Source organism: Ammospiza caudacuta, chromosome 6, assembly GCF_027887145.1.
Source record: "Ammospiza caudacuta isolate bAmmCau1 chromosome 6, bAmmCau1.pri, whole genome shotgun sequence".
In the NCBI taxonomy this organism is placed as follows: Eukaryota; Metazoa; Chordata; class Aves; order Passeriformes; family Passerellidae; genus Ammospiza; species Ammospiza caudacuta.
The window spans coordinates 62,762,940-62,776,677 of record NC_080598.1 but is presented as its reverse complement, the minus strand read 5'-3'; the positions used below and the strand labels follow the sequence as shown (position 1 = coordinate 62,776,677).

Below are 13,738 nucleotides of genomic sequence, written 5' to 3'. Positions count from 1 at the left end.
TGCCGTGCAGTCCCAAGCTACACCCAGGTCAGTGCACAGCAGGAACAGTTCTCTCCCTGTTATCACCTTCCAAAGGAACCCTCCCTGTTAAATGAGACTGGGAGATAAAATCTCAGTGCCTGTGTTCTGTGCCCTTCCCAGCTTTCTCATGACAGCACAGGGAAGGGCTGTGATGAGCAGCCCTTGGCACACCTCGGGTTTCATTTCAGGTCCCTCTCCTGCTGGCTGTGCAAGATCTTACCTGCTGCTGCACATTCATGTTCTTGTGATTAGGGGATGGAATTCCTGTAGCAATTAACCCCTAGACTCCTGCATCAGCTCAGTTTCATTCCAAGCGGGAACCAGGAACTTCCCAGTGTCCCTTCCCACCAGAATCACACATCACTCTTAGGAAGTAGTGCTGGTTAAAAGCAAATATGGAATTTATCCATTCTTGAAGTAAATTCAGGAGATGATAAAAGACACTGGATTTCATTTGGGAATTCCTGGGCTTGGCAAGAATGGGGAGTGGCATGAAGCTGTGCCAGGGTGGGTTAAGGTTGGATATCAGGATAGGTTCTTCCCCCAGAGGGTGCTGGCACTGCCCAGGGAATGGGCACAGCCCCGAGGCTGCCAGAGCTCCAGGGGGTTTGGACAGCAGTGCCAGGGATGCCCAGGGTGGGATTGTTGGGGGTCTGGGCAGGAGCAGGGGCTGGATCAATGATCCTTGTGGGTCCATCCCACTCAGGATACTCTGTGACACCCCTGGCCCATGAATGCAGCGTTGTCCTGGGGTAGATCCATGCTGAGAACCCAGAAGTGTGCCCTGAAAAGGGCATTTTGTCAGGATACTCCATTTTCTGAGCTGTTAAAGGATAATGAAAAGTAACCCTGTGCTGTGGTGCCTTTTGAAAGAAACCTGCTCCATTTGCACAATGTGAAATCTTCACATCCCAGTGCTGTGTGACAGAAATGGTTCAGAGGGGTTGTTTCCAATTTGCCTGCGCTCCCTTCAGTTACAGACAACACCCTCCAGCAAAGAGAAGGTGGCAGAATATCACAGTTTAAATTCACTCAAAGTGGGGAAATTGCTGCTTTCATACCCTGCTGCTGCTCTCCCTGTGTGCCCAGCTCTGTCAAGCCAGGCTTTGCTGGCACTCCTCAAGGACACAGAGTTGTTGATCTTGGAGGTTTTTTAATTGAGCTGCTTCAAAGTCCCATCAGCTTCCACACCAGGCTTTCATTTCTGCATTTCTGCCCGGATTCTGTCCTGTTTTCCCCTCAGAAAGCAACAAATATAATAATTTAGTAATAATAATATAAAAATATAAACCTGGAATACTGGGCTGATCATAGTCATGGCTCTGTGCTGCCACTGTCACCATCCTTGTTTGATGCTCCTCTCCTGTCCTGGCTGGCAGAGTAGGGAGCTGCTAAAAGGACAGTGGGAGTGGACTGACATCAAGCAAAAACTGCTCTGAGTGGGTCAAAAAAAATATATAAGGTGTTGGAAAACCATTTTTGAGTGTTGTGTGAAAGCAACAGAGGCTTTCAGAGAAAGCAACAGAGAAATCCAGAGGCCCCTCTGGATTTTGCTCTCAGTGCTGGAGCTGCCCCTCCACCACCCTGCTCATCACCACAGGGCTCTGCTGCTGCTCCCCCTGCCCTGCCAAGCCTCTGGGACAGGTGGCTGTGTTTGATTATTGATTATTTTAACACGGAATTTGATAAAAAACGGCAAAACCAACGTTTTAGTGGCATATGGTGCTGCTGGGCGAGGTTGTTAGGACCTGCAGTTTGCACAGACACTGCCTGAGCCCTGGCTCTGCAGGAGGAACACAAACTCAGGAGGTTTAAATCTGAGCCCTGCTCAGTGTAGAGGTTCACAGCAGGATGGATTCCTGTGCTCTGCAAAAATCTAGTGCAGGAAAGAAGGAAAAGGACTCCTCCAAAGCTTTTCCCTCTCCTCTGGTTTCCTGAGATTTGGCAAAAACCACCCACTGAGGTTGGATTTGTGTTTCCCAACCTCAAAGATTCTGTGATTGCTCTGTAATAAAGTTGTTCTAAACCCTGCAGAGTGGTTGGTACTGAGGCTTTCTGCTGCCTGAGGCTGAGCTGTCCTGCCTTTCTTTGCCCTTCATGTTTTCCCAGCCCCATGTGCTCAGGGTGGTGTCACACAGGGATTTTGCTCTCCTTATGGAGCATCTGTCCCAGAGACAAGGAGGGTTTTCCCCGCCCTCAGTGAACTGATGAAATCCCTTCCTGCAGCACAGCACTGTTCCTCTCAGCTCTTTAGGCTGGAGTGGTTTCTGGAGGGGTTGGCTGAGTGTGGGCAAGAAAAGCACCAAGGTCTTGGATTTTGATGGCAACGAGCCCTGGGGGCTTTGGCCCCATCTGCAGCAGCATTTGGGGTCACTGCAGGCATTGCTCCTGCAGTTATTTAATCATATTTGCATGCAGGATTCTCCATAAGAGCCCCTGGGCACCAGCCTGCAGAGGAGGATGGAATTTCTATCAAGCTCAAAGCCAGGGGGAGTGTGAGGACTTCTGTAAAATCTCTGCTGACACAAATTGCTACGAGACTCATTTAATGCTCCAAAAGCAACTTCTGCTCAGCTCTGAGTGCCAGCCTCAAAGTGCTCCTCATTTCCTCATCTTCAATCACACAAAAGCTTCAAGGTTGGCAGGGTTTTGCTCATCCACAGCCCCAGCGTGAGTGGATGGGTGGAGATTTTTGGGGTGGACTTGCAGCTCTCCAGGGCAGGAGGGGCTGGGTGAGTGCAGCTTGGGTTTCCCAGGAGGAGGAGGGAGCTCCAGAGGCAGGATTTTGCTTTGGAGCTTTATAAAAAGAATAAAAGGAGGATAAAGAGCAAGCCCAGACCTGCTGGTACACTGAGGGTTCATGTGAGCAGCAGGGGTGGTGCTGCTTATCCCCCTGGTTTTCCTTTCTTTGCCATCAAACTCGGGGTGCTGAAATTCTCAACCTTCCTCTGATGGAGCTTTTCCCCAGTGCTGGGGCAGAGTGATTCTGGGGAGGGGGAGATGGGGATGCAGCCCAAAAAGCTTTGGAATTAACTAAATCCTCAAAAGTGCAGGAGGAGAAGGAGAATGAGAAGGAGAAGGAGAAGGAGAAGGAGAAGGAGAAGGAGAAGGAGAAGGAGAAGGAGAAGGAGAAGGAGAAGGAGAAGGAGAAGGAGAAGGAGAAGGAGAAGGAGAAGGAGAAGGAGAAGGGACACTCCTCATCCCTGCTCTCAGAAGCCCTGGGATGAAATTGCTCAAGTCTGGCCTGTCCCAGAGGAGATTCCCATTGCCTGATTTTGCTGTGATGCATTTTTTTATTGCCTAGGAGAGTCAGAGGTGACTCAGGCCCTGGAATTCAGGGCTGGAGCTGTGGTGACACCTCAGGGAAGGGCCATGAGGGCTCCACAAAGGCTCCTCAAAGCCTCATCCCCAGTCTGAGGCAGAAAGGAGGAGATGCTGTCCCAGCTCCCCAGGCTGGGAGGTGGCACAGGCAGAGACGGTGGCTGAATTTAGCACTTGGGGACGGTGCCAAGCACAGCCCCCGTGGCAGATCTGCAGCCCAAACATTGCACACTGTGGGTGCTGCCAGTCCCACGCACATCAGGCCACAGGAATCACAAGGCAGGGAAATGTGGATGTGGGTTTTTCTGCTCTGGGAGGGGAAGTGCATCTCTCACACCATGGAGATTCTTGCCCTCTGGACTGGTTTCCTCCAATTAATTCACCATCAGCTTTCTGTTTATTATTTTCCATTACTGCTTTAAAGTTATTCAGTAACCCAAATGACTGCTTTAAGGTATTTCCCTTCTGGAGATGAATTATCTGTTGCACTGGGGTGTTTTTCCACAGCTGCAGTGAGGAGCATCAACCTCCCCAAGCAGGCCCAGCCACTGTCAGGCATCATTTGGCTCTTGCCATTGGAGAAACGCTGGGAATTCCAAAATGGGGAAAGCAACTCGTGCTTGGAGTGTTTGGCTGCAGTGAAGGGCAAGCTGAGAGCACGTCCCCAGAAATGGGGTGGTGTTCTCACGGCTGATCCACCTCCCTGGCTCCTCCATCTCCCACCCCTGGGTTTGCAATCTGGGGCTTCAAACCATCCATGGTACCAAGGTGTCACAGACATCTTTTATGGAAAATCCTTTCCTTAGGATTTTTCCTCCTGAGAAGCTGAGAGGCCTCAGGAACAAAATGTAAACATTGATTATCTGCTGCTGTGGAATGCAACAGGTGCATCTGTGATTCCTCTCATGGGGATGTTTCTAATTAATGGCCAATCACAGTCAGCTGGCTTGGACAGAGAGTCCGAGCCACAAACCTTTGTTATCATTCTTTGCTATTCTATTCTTATCTAAGCCTTCTGATGAAATCCTTCCTTCTATTCTTTTAGTATAGTTTTAATGTAACATATATCATAAAATAATAAATCAGCCTTCTGAAACATGGAGTCAGATCCTCATCTCTTCCCTCATCCTCAGACCCCTGTGAACACGGTCACACCAAGGAGGGTTTTGTTTTACATTGAGGATTCTCTAAAGCAACCAAGATACTTGGAAGTGCTTAAAAAAATTCAAACCCACAGAATGTATTGGTTTTTGAGGCCATGAGTAACTCTTTACCCACTTTGGAGGAGCCAGGGCTGCGTGGCCAAGCATCACAAGGCTGTGAGTGAGGAGATCTGCTGTGCCTTACATCTCCCTCAAAGCCAGGGTGTTCCAGCCCTGCTCTGCTGACTCCTGGCCATAAACCAGCCTCCCCCTCCCTGGATCCCAGAGCAGAGCTGTGAGGCTCGGTGGCCACGCCTGGGTGTCCTGTGAGTCACCAAGGGATGACTCAGGTGAGGAGCATCACTGCTGTGTGTGCACAGGGCTCAGCACCCACCCCATGGGCGCTGAATCAGGGAATCGTGGAACGGTTTGGCTTGGAAGGACCTCAAAGGCCACTTTGTCCCAAGGGCAGGGACACCTTCCACCAGATCACGTTGCTCCAAGCCCCATCCAACCGCACTCCTCATCCTTGCTGCAGCTTGGGTTATTTAAGTTAAGGAATTCATTAGGTCTGGTTTTGATTTCTGTATCCACTGACTTTTGGTCACATTTTCTTTATCCTTATGTGTTGGGTTGCACTCGATGACCTTGAGTCATTCTGTGAGTTCTTTGTCTTGCATAACTACAAGTAAAAACCTCAGGGCATTGGGGAAGGAAAAAAAAAAAAAACCAGGAAAACCTTTTTGGTTGGCGTTTGAAGCCTTTGAGTAAAACAATGAAAATAGGAATACATGTTTTCCATGAAAATCTTTCTTCCCAAAGACATTTTGAGGGAGTTTTAGGGAGGAAGGGAAACCTGTTCTGTGAGGAATTCACAGAGCCCTGTCTGAGTCACAGGCTCAGGAAGCTGCAGCTCCTCCTGCCGTGGATCAGGGATCCTCCAGATTTATGCCTTGAATCCTCTCCAGGTCCCTTTGCCCTAAAACACCTCCAAAGACATTGCAGTGTTTACTGTGGGCTGGGTGCTGTGAGAGGCAAGCACTCCCTAATTAAGTGCATTTCTCATTTACTAATATTCTTAATATCTATTACTTAATACACATGAAGTATAATGTACCCATTTCCCTGAAATACTCAATTTCCAGCCATTCCCATGGGCATCCCTGGCATTTTTACACCCTCAGGTTTGGTCTGAATCCCTGTGACAAGCATTGCATGAAGCTGCACGATGTTCAAATCCAGGCTGGGGCCCCGATGGAGAGGAGGCTGCCCCGTTTTAAGGAAAATCTTTTGGATAAGCAGAGTTGAACCAGAGGAATTTATACTAAAATTAATCAGAGCTGAAGTCAACAGATTTTTGCCTTTTTTTTTTTTTGGATGTCAGCTGCAGCGGAGCCCTTTAGCTGAGGGCTAAAAGGGGCAGTTTGTGCCTCTAATGGCAGCAATTAGAGGGTGCGTCCCTCAGCAGCCTTTGGTCAGCCCTGAGTTGCTCAGGGAGGTGGATTAGATGCTCATTGTGGGTGTCTTCCTGCTGAAATCCTCTCTTCTGTTCGATCCTAACCTATTCCATTCCATCCCATCCCATTCCATTCCATTCCATTCCATTCCATTCCATTCCATTCCATTCCATCCCATCCCATCCCATCCCATCCCATCCCATCCCATCCCATCCCATTCCATTTCATTCCATCCCATCTCATCACATCACATTCCATTCCATTCCATTCCATTCCATTCCATTCCATTCCATTCCATTCCATCCCATCCCATTCCATTCCATCCCATTCCATTCCATTTCATTCCATCCCATCCCATCTCATTCCATTTCCATTCCATTCCATTTCATTCCATCCCATCACATTCCATTCCATTCCATTCCATTCCATTCCATTCCATTCCATCCCATCCCATTCCATCTCATTCCATCCCATTCCATTCCATTCCATTCCATTCCATTCCATTCCATTCCATTCCATTTCCATTTCATCCCATTCCATCCCATCCCATTCCATCTCATTCCATCCCATTCCATTCCATTCCATTCCATTCCATTCCATTCCATTCCATCCCATCCCATTCCATCCCATTCCATCCCATTCCATTCCATCCCATTCCATCCCATCCCATTCCATTCCATTCCATTCCATCCCATCCCATCCCACTCCATCTCATTCCATCCCATTCCATTCCAATTCATTTATTTTCCCTCCCTTTCCCTCCTCCCAGCAGCACAGTGCAGGATTTCAGCACAAATCCACTTTGTTCTTTTCCATTGCTGTAAGCCGTGGAGCCCATGGAGCAAACCAGAGAAGATTCACCCTCAACCTCAAATGAAATCAGGTTTGTTGAAATTCCAGCTGCCTCCAGCAGCTTCCCAGAGCCCATCCTCTGTGAAAACAAAGCTTTTTTAGCTTTTATTTTCTTCGTGGGGAAGGAGAAAATGTTCAGAATTTAAAATCTGTGAAAAACTCCAATCACTTGTGTTTAAAATTTTAAAAGTTTAATAGCAATAAAATGGTTATAAAAATAGTAATACAATTAGAGTAATAATAATTTGGACAATTTGGATTAGGACATTATGAGACAATAGAAACAAAGAGTTATGGACGTCCAGGTACCTTTTCTGGGCAGCACGAGCCTGAAAAAGGACTCACATTAACAAAGGATTAACCCTTAAAGCAATAACCTGTTGCATATTCATACAGATCATCCATGATGCATAAATTCCATTCAAACACAGGATTCTGTCTGGGCAGAGTCAGCTTCTTCCTCTGAATCCTAACAGTGCATTCGAGGAGGGAAGAAGTTCATTTATTCTGATAATGGAGCAAAAAATTCTCTTTCTCTGAAAGATTCGGGTGTCCTGTGGCTGCTATCTCAGTGCAAGTCCTTTCTTTATAAAAAGTATCCTACATAGCACAGTTTCTGTTTTAACATTTTTATAACCTAAAACTATATTTAACACACTACTTAAGAGAATTAATACAGCATTACTTTCTAACACAGCACATCTAATATTCAGTTTAATATTTGCCAAAAGCCAATCATAAAATACACATTTTTCACAAAATCCAGTTGCTGTTTTCCTGAGCTGGGGGAAGGGATGGAGCCGTGAGGGGTGCAAGGAGAGAACATCTGGGCAGGGCAGGGAAAGGAACAGGAACGGCCGTGCGGGGCTCAGACGGCCAGGAAAACCAAATATTCCGTGTTAGCATCGCCCGTGGGTGATGTCAGGGCTGGAAAAGGGGAAACACAGGGCTGGTGGGGGCTGTCACGGGTGTTGGGGCTGTCCCGGGTGTTTGGGTTGTCACGGATGCTGTGGGCTGTCACGGGTGTTTGCTGTGGGCTATCCCAGCTCTTTGTTGTGGGCTGTCCCGGGTGTTGGGGCTGTCCCGGGTGTTGGGGCTGTCCCGGGTGTTTTGCTGTGGGCTGTCCTGGGTTTTGCTGTGGGTTGTCCCGGGTGTTGGGACTGTCCCGGGTTTTGCTGTGGGCTGTCCCGGGTGGTTTGCTGTGGGCTGTCCCGGGTGTTTGCTGTGGGCTGTCCCGGGTGTTTTGCTGTGGGCTGTCCCGGGTGTTGGGGCTGTCCCGGGTGTTTGCTGTGGGCTGTCCCGGGTGTTTTGCTGTGGGCTGTCCCGGGTGTTTGCTGTGGGCTGTCCCGGGTGTTTGCTGTGGGCTGTCCCGGGTGTTCCCGCCCCGTTCCCGCCCCGTTCCCGTTGCCGCCCCCGGGCGGGTCCCGGTGCGGAGCCAGAGCGAGCGCGGAGCCGCCGCACGCAGGTGAGGGATGGGGGGTCCCGGCGGGGAACAGGGGGATAAGGCACAGAAATCCTTGGGAATTAAGGGTTTGGGGCGCGTTCGTGCACCCTAAAAATGGGATGAGAGATGGGACGGGGGGGGAACCGCGGGCGCTGCGGATTGGGGCGCACGGAGAGACCCGGGGGGTTTTGGGGGTGATGGAGGGATGGGGAATGTGGGGGAGACCCAAAGGTGATTGTAATTCCTGGGGGGGTGGATAGCCCTGAAACCTTCTCTGGATTTAGGGATAATGGAGGGATGGTGGCTGGGGGGCAGCCCAAGGGTGTTTGCAACTTGTAGGGGGCTGGACAGCCCTGCCCCAAAATCCCTGCAGGGTGAAGAATCGTAATTATAATATAATATAATATAATATAATATAATATAATATAATATAATATAATGTAATATAATGTAACATAATGTAATGTAATATGATATAATATAATATAAATAATATAATAAGAGTATGTAAATAGTATATATTATAATAATATGTTATTATATTATTTATATTTATTATGTGTGTTATTTATAATTATTGCATCACAATATTATATTATAGCATACTATTATATATATTTTATATATATTATATTGTAATAAGTTTATATTGGAAGACAGACTGGACTTGATAAGAAATGCTTCTTAATGTGAGCCATTTTTATTTTCCTATTCCGCCAGTTACGTTTAGGGGTGAGCGGGTTTATTTGAATTCTGCAGGAATAGCAGAATTCAAATAAAACAGCAGAATTCAAAGGGGAGAGACCTGATGTTTCTTTCCCAAATAGAAGGTTTTTTCCACTTGCTGTGAGCGTAGGGAATGTTTGGGGTCAGCTCTGGGATGTTCCCTGCAGCTGATCCCTGCTGGGGCAGGCAGAGCTCAGGGGAGCTGGAGCTCAGCTGCCCAGATGCTGCTGGAAACCAGAGCTCAGGTTCTCAGTGAGGAGAGGCTGAGGGAGCTGGGCAGGGGCTCAGCCTGGAGCGAAGGGGGCTCAGGGGGATCCTTGTGGCTCTGCACAGCTCCTGACAGGAGGGTGGGTCTGGGAGGGATTCAGGCTCTGCTCCCCGGGAGCAAGAGACAGGATGAGGGGAAACGGCCCCACGTTGCACTGGAGGAGGTGTAACTGGATATTGTGGAAAATTCCTTCATGGAAAGGTTGCCCAGGCCTGGCACAGCTGCTCAGGGCAGTGCTGGAGTCCCCATCCTGGAGGGATTTAAAACCTCTGTGGCACTTGGGGACACAGTGCTGGGTGCGCTGGCTGTGCTTAGAGGGCTTTTCCAGCCCCACTGGAGCTGTGATTCCCTGCAATCCATCCCTGGGGAGCTGCTGAAGAGGGTGGGGATAAACCCCTTCCATGGCAGCTGGCAGACAACCCAGAGGGCATTTCCAGAGCTCCAGGAGCTCCAGCCCTGCAGGGACAGAGAGGAGGTGACACCGGGCTCCAAACCTGCTGCAGAGGATTGGGGTGGCAGAGCTTTAGTGGGTTTGGGGATTTTGGTACAGCCCCAAACTGCCCAGATGTGTGTGGGGACACGAGGCTGTGCCAGCCTGTCCCTGAGGGAGCAGAGCTGCTGCTCCAGGTGTAACAGGGGATCATGCAGGACCCCAGGGCAGCAGCACAGGGCACTGTGAGCACACCTGATCTGGCTGTGTGGGCACCCCCGGCTTCTCCTGCCAAACCCAAGGGGTTTAGGAAGAGCCCAGAAAGCAAATAAAGCTTTGGGACTCTGGCTCACTGCATTTCTGCCTTAAAAACCCTGAGTGTTTTGCAGGGAGAGGAGAGATTTGCTGGCTGTGAACTGGGGGTTTGTTATTCCCGGGGCAGGGCAGCCACACCTGAGAGCTTTGTGCATCTGAACAAAGCTGTTTCTTCCAAAGAGAATTTGCCTTCTCTCTGCTTTAAATTTGGAATTTTCCTTCTCTCCCCCCGTTCCTGCCTCTCCCTTTTCCCTTCTCTTATGAATGCTCCCTTTGATGGGAGGAGCCCAGCTGGGGCTGTTCCTGGGCACAGGCAGGTGTGTGTTCTCTGTGTGCTTGTGGACTCACAGAACTTGCAAAGCAGCTTTTATCTGCTGGCCCTCCCATGGAACGGGGCAGTTGTGGATGAGAGGGAGGAGAAATGGGACCTGTGTGGGTGCTGCCACCCTCCTGTGCCCATTCCAGACCATCCCTCCAGCTGGAATGGGACAGTTGTGACACATGGGAGGACAAAGAGGACCTGTGTGGGTGCTGCCACCCTCCTGTGCCCATCCCAGGCCATCCCGTGTGTCACAGGGTGTCCCCAATGTGCAGGGCTGGGTTTGCACCCTCTGGGCTGATGCTGCCCCTGCGCGCCCCGAGGGTCCTGTTTGGGGTTTTTTTATGGGAATGGGAATCCTGGATGGTGCCTCAGGGCTGGGGGAGTGAATGACATCCTGGGAGTGCTGTGAGCTGTGGTGGATCCATCCCAAGGGCTCACCCCGGGGTATTTGGGCTGCTCTCCCAGCAGTGCCTCCCGTTTATCCCCCAGGTGTTGGAGCAGGATTTGTTCTTTGGAGCTGTCAGCTCTGCTGGGCAGGTACGTGATGGCAACTCAGCAATTCCCATCAATTCCCATCAACTCCCACTAAACTGAACTCCCCTCAAAAATTCTGGGTTTTGGATGGGACAGGTTAAGAATGACTGACACTTCTTTGTTTTTTGTTGTTTTTCAGGAAAAATGTCAGACGGTTTCTCTGTAAGTATGGATTTCTCTAAAAACCCGTGGGGGCTGTGGCTGTGGCCTTGCAGCAGAGACCTTTGGCTGGGATGGGAGGGAGCACATCCTTGCTAAGCTGCTCAATCCCCAGACCCTCTGCATTCTCTCAGCAGTTTTATGGAAAAGCCCAGGGAGCAGCGAGAGCTGAGCTCTTGCCCTTGGTCACTGCAGGCTCTGGAGAGCTCGGTGTGATGCCAGCAGGAACCTCCCCCAGCTGACCCTGTCCTCTCCTGTGTCCCCAGCTATCTGATGCCTTGGCCAACAGCAACAACCCAGCCCCCTGTGCGCCCCCAGGCCAGGGCTGGCCCTCCTGGGGGAACCAGCCAGCAGCTCCTGGAGCCTTCCCAGGGTATCCTGGAGCACCTGGAGCCTACCCTGGAGCACCTGCAGCCTACCCTGGAGCACCAGGAACCTGTCCTGGAGGACCTGGAGCATACCCTGCGTACCCTGGAGCACCTGGAGCTTATCCTGGAGCACCAGCAGGACCAGGAGCGTATCCAGGAGCACCTGGAGCATTCCCTGGAGCTCCACCAGCAACAGGGCCGTATCCTGCCCCAGGACAACCACCCAGTGGCCCTGGATTTGGGCCTTCTGCTCCACACGGAGGACCAACAGCTCCACAGGGAGGACCAACAGCTCCTCAGGGGGGACCAACAGCTCCTCAGGGAGGACCAACCCCTCCCATGGTAATGGCTCCGTCACTATGAGGGTTTGTGTCCTCAGGGGCTGATGTTGCTTGGCCAAGGGAAGGGCATGGGGCTGGCTGTCCCCAGGGGTGGCATTGTGCTTTTGAGATGGCTTTTTTGCTGACACCAAATGCCTGTTGTCTCCCAGAAAGTGCCCTTTGAGCTGCCCCTGCAGGCAGGACTCGTCCCTCGGCTGCTCATCACCATCACTGGGACTGTGAACCCCAACCCAAACAGGTACTGGGGGTTCAGCTCCCAGGGTGGGGGCACTGCTGGGTGGAACAGGGGGCTGGAATCTGCTTTCCATTCCTGAACAACCCCTGCCTGGTGTAACATCAAATATTATTACAAATTCTATTACAATATAATACATGTAATAATAATTGTAATAATTGTAATAAAAATAATAATGTAATAATAATATTACAATATTATTACAAATGTGTAAATGCCCTGTTGTTGCCCTGTGGGGTCTGTGGGGTTTTCTCTCTGCTATTTTTGGGAAGCCCTGCAACAGAGTTCAGGGCTTTTGTGTGGCAAAAGCAGCAACTCCATTCTTGTTCTTGCAGGTTTTCACTGGATTTCAAGAGAGGGAATGACGTTGCCTTCCACTTCAACCCCCGCTTCAACGAAGACAACAGGAAAGTCATCGTGTGCAATTCCATGTTCCAGAATACCTGGGGGAAGGAGGAGAGGACAGCTCCCAGGTTTCCATTTGAAGCTGGAAAACCCTTCAAGGTACCAGAAAAACCCATCCCAGCTCAGTCTCATTGCACCAAAAGCACTGAGAGGGTTTGGGCAGCAAGGCCTGTGTAAGGACAATGATGCTTTTGCACAGGGATCAGCTCCCAGGGGTGTTTCTGGGGCAGCCACCCCATGTGCTGTCCCTACAGCACCTTCCAGCTCTTCTGACCCCCTCCTGCAGCTCCAGCTGCCCAGGACATAACTTCTGCCCTGCTCTGCTATCCCATGGGTTATGAAACCCTCCTTATTTACACCGTTGTTCTGCACAGTGGTTGGACAGGTTTCTGTAGGGTGTTTTCCCTGCTGGCAGCTCCTCTCACGAGGTGTTTTTCCCTGCAAAGGAGGTTCACAATGTGGAGCCTTGCTTTGAGGGACTGGCACAGGGATGAGGAGGCAGAAACTGGGCTGGAACACGGAGGAGGGAAAGCACAGGAGAGTTTGGGGAAGGCAAAGGGCGCTGGTGCTGCAGCTCCTCCCCACGCCCCAGGGCTGGCAGCACCTGCAGCCAGTGCCAGCCTGCTCAGGTGTGTGCCTTAAAACAGAACAAATCCAGGGGGTTTGGGGCTGATGTGGGGTTTTTCTTGCAGCTGCAGGTGCTTTGTGAGACGGATCACTTCAAGGTGGCCGTGAACGACGCGCACCTGCTGCAGTACAACTTCCGCGAGAGGCGGCTCAACGAGGTCACCAAGCTCTGCATCGGGGGGGACATCGCCCTCACCAGCGTGGTGCCCACCATGATCTGACTGGGGGCACTCTGGGCAAACCCTGCTCTGGTAGGGTGGGACACAAGTGCCTTCTCACCAGCTCACTGTGAGGAAATAAAACATTTAACCTGTACAATTTGATTTAATCATATCTCGAAAGATGCGACACGGTCCAGGTGAGCTGAGCTCCTGCTGCAGGGGCAGCAACAAGGAGTTTGATTTCTGTGGAGAGGAACTTGGGAAAGCAGCCTGTGGCACTCTGCCCTGGTCCTGTGCACAGGGGCAGCAATCCTCTAGGAAGTACAGAGAAAACCTGACAGCCTCTGAGCCTGACCAGGATGAGGCATTTCAGGAGAGGGCTCAGAGCTGGAGGAAGCAAAATCTCTCTGCGACACCATGGCTGGAGAAGCCATCCCTGTCCTTCATTTCTGCCCATCTGGGGCCCTAAACCAGGAACATTTCCCACCCCAGGGAGATCCCATCCCTACGAGTGCTGGGTACTCCATGAATGGGTCACGAGGCTTGTGCTGCTCCCCACTCATCACCCCCGTGTGAGTCAAGAGCAGTTTCAAGGGTGGGGAGCTTTATT

The 13,738-nt window shown here is 50.7% G+C and overlaps 1 protein-coding gene across 1 annotated transcript; it reads left to right on the top strand.

Annotated features, from left to right (window-relative positions):
* Positions 1-8,210: 8,210 nt before the first annotated feature.
* LGALS3 (galectin 3) lies at positions 8,211-13,275 on the top strand. Its single transcript, XM_058807491.1, has 7 exons — positions 8,211-8,258; positions 10,788-10,835; positions 10,972-10,994; positions 11,258-11,701; positions 11,850-11,938; positions 12,271-12,439; positions 13,033-13,275. The coding sequence occupies exons 3-7, from the start codon at positions 10,977-10,979 to the stop codon at positions 13,186-13,188; spliced, it is 876 nt and encodes a 291-aa protein (XP_058663474.1). The 5' UTR covers positions 8,211-8,258; positions 10,788-10,835; positions 10,972-10,976; the 3' UTR covers positions 13,189-13,275.
* Positions 13,276-13,738: the final 463 nt, after the last annotated feature.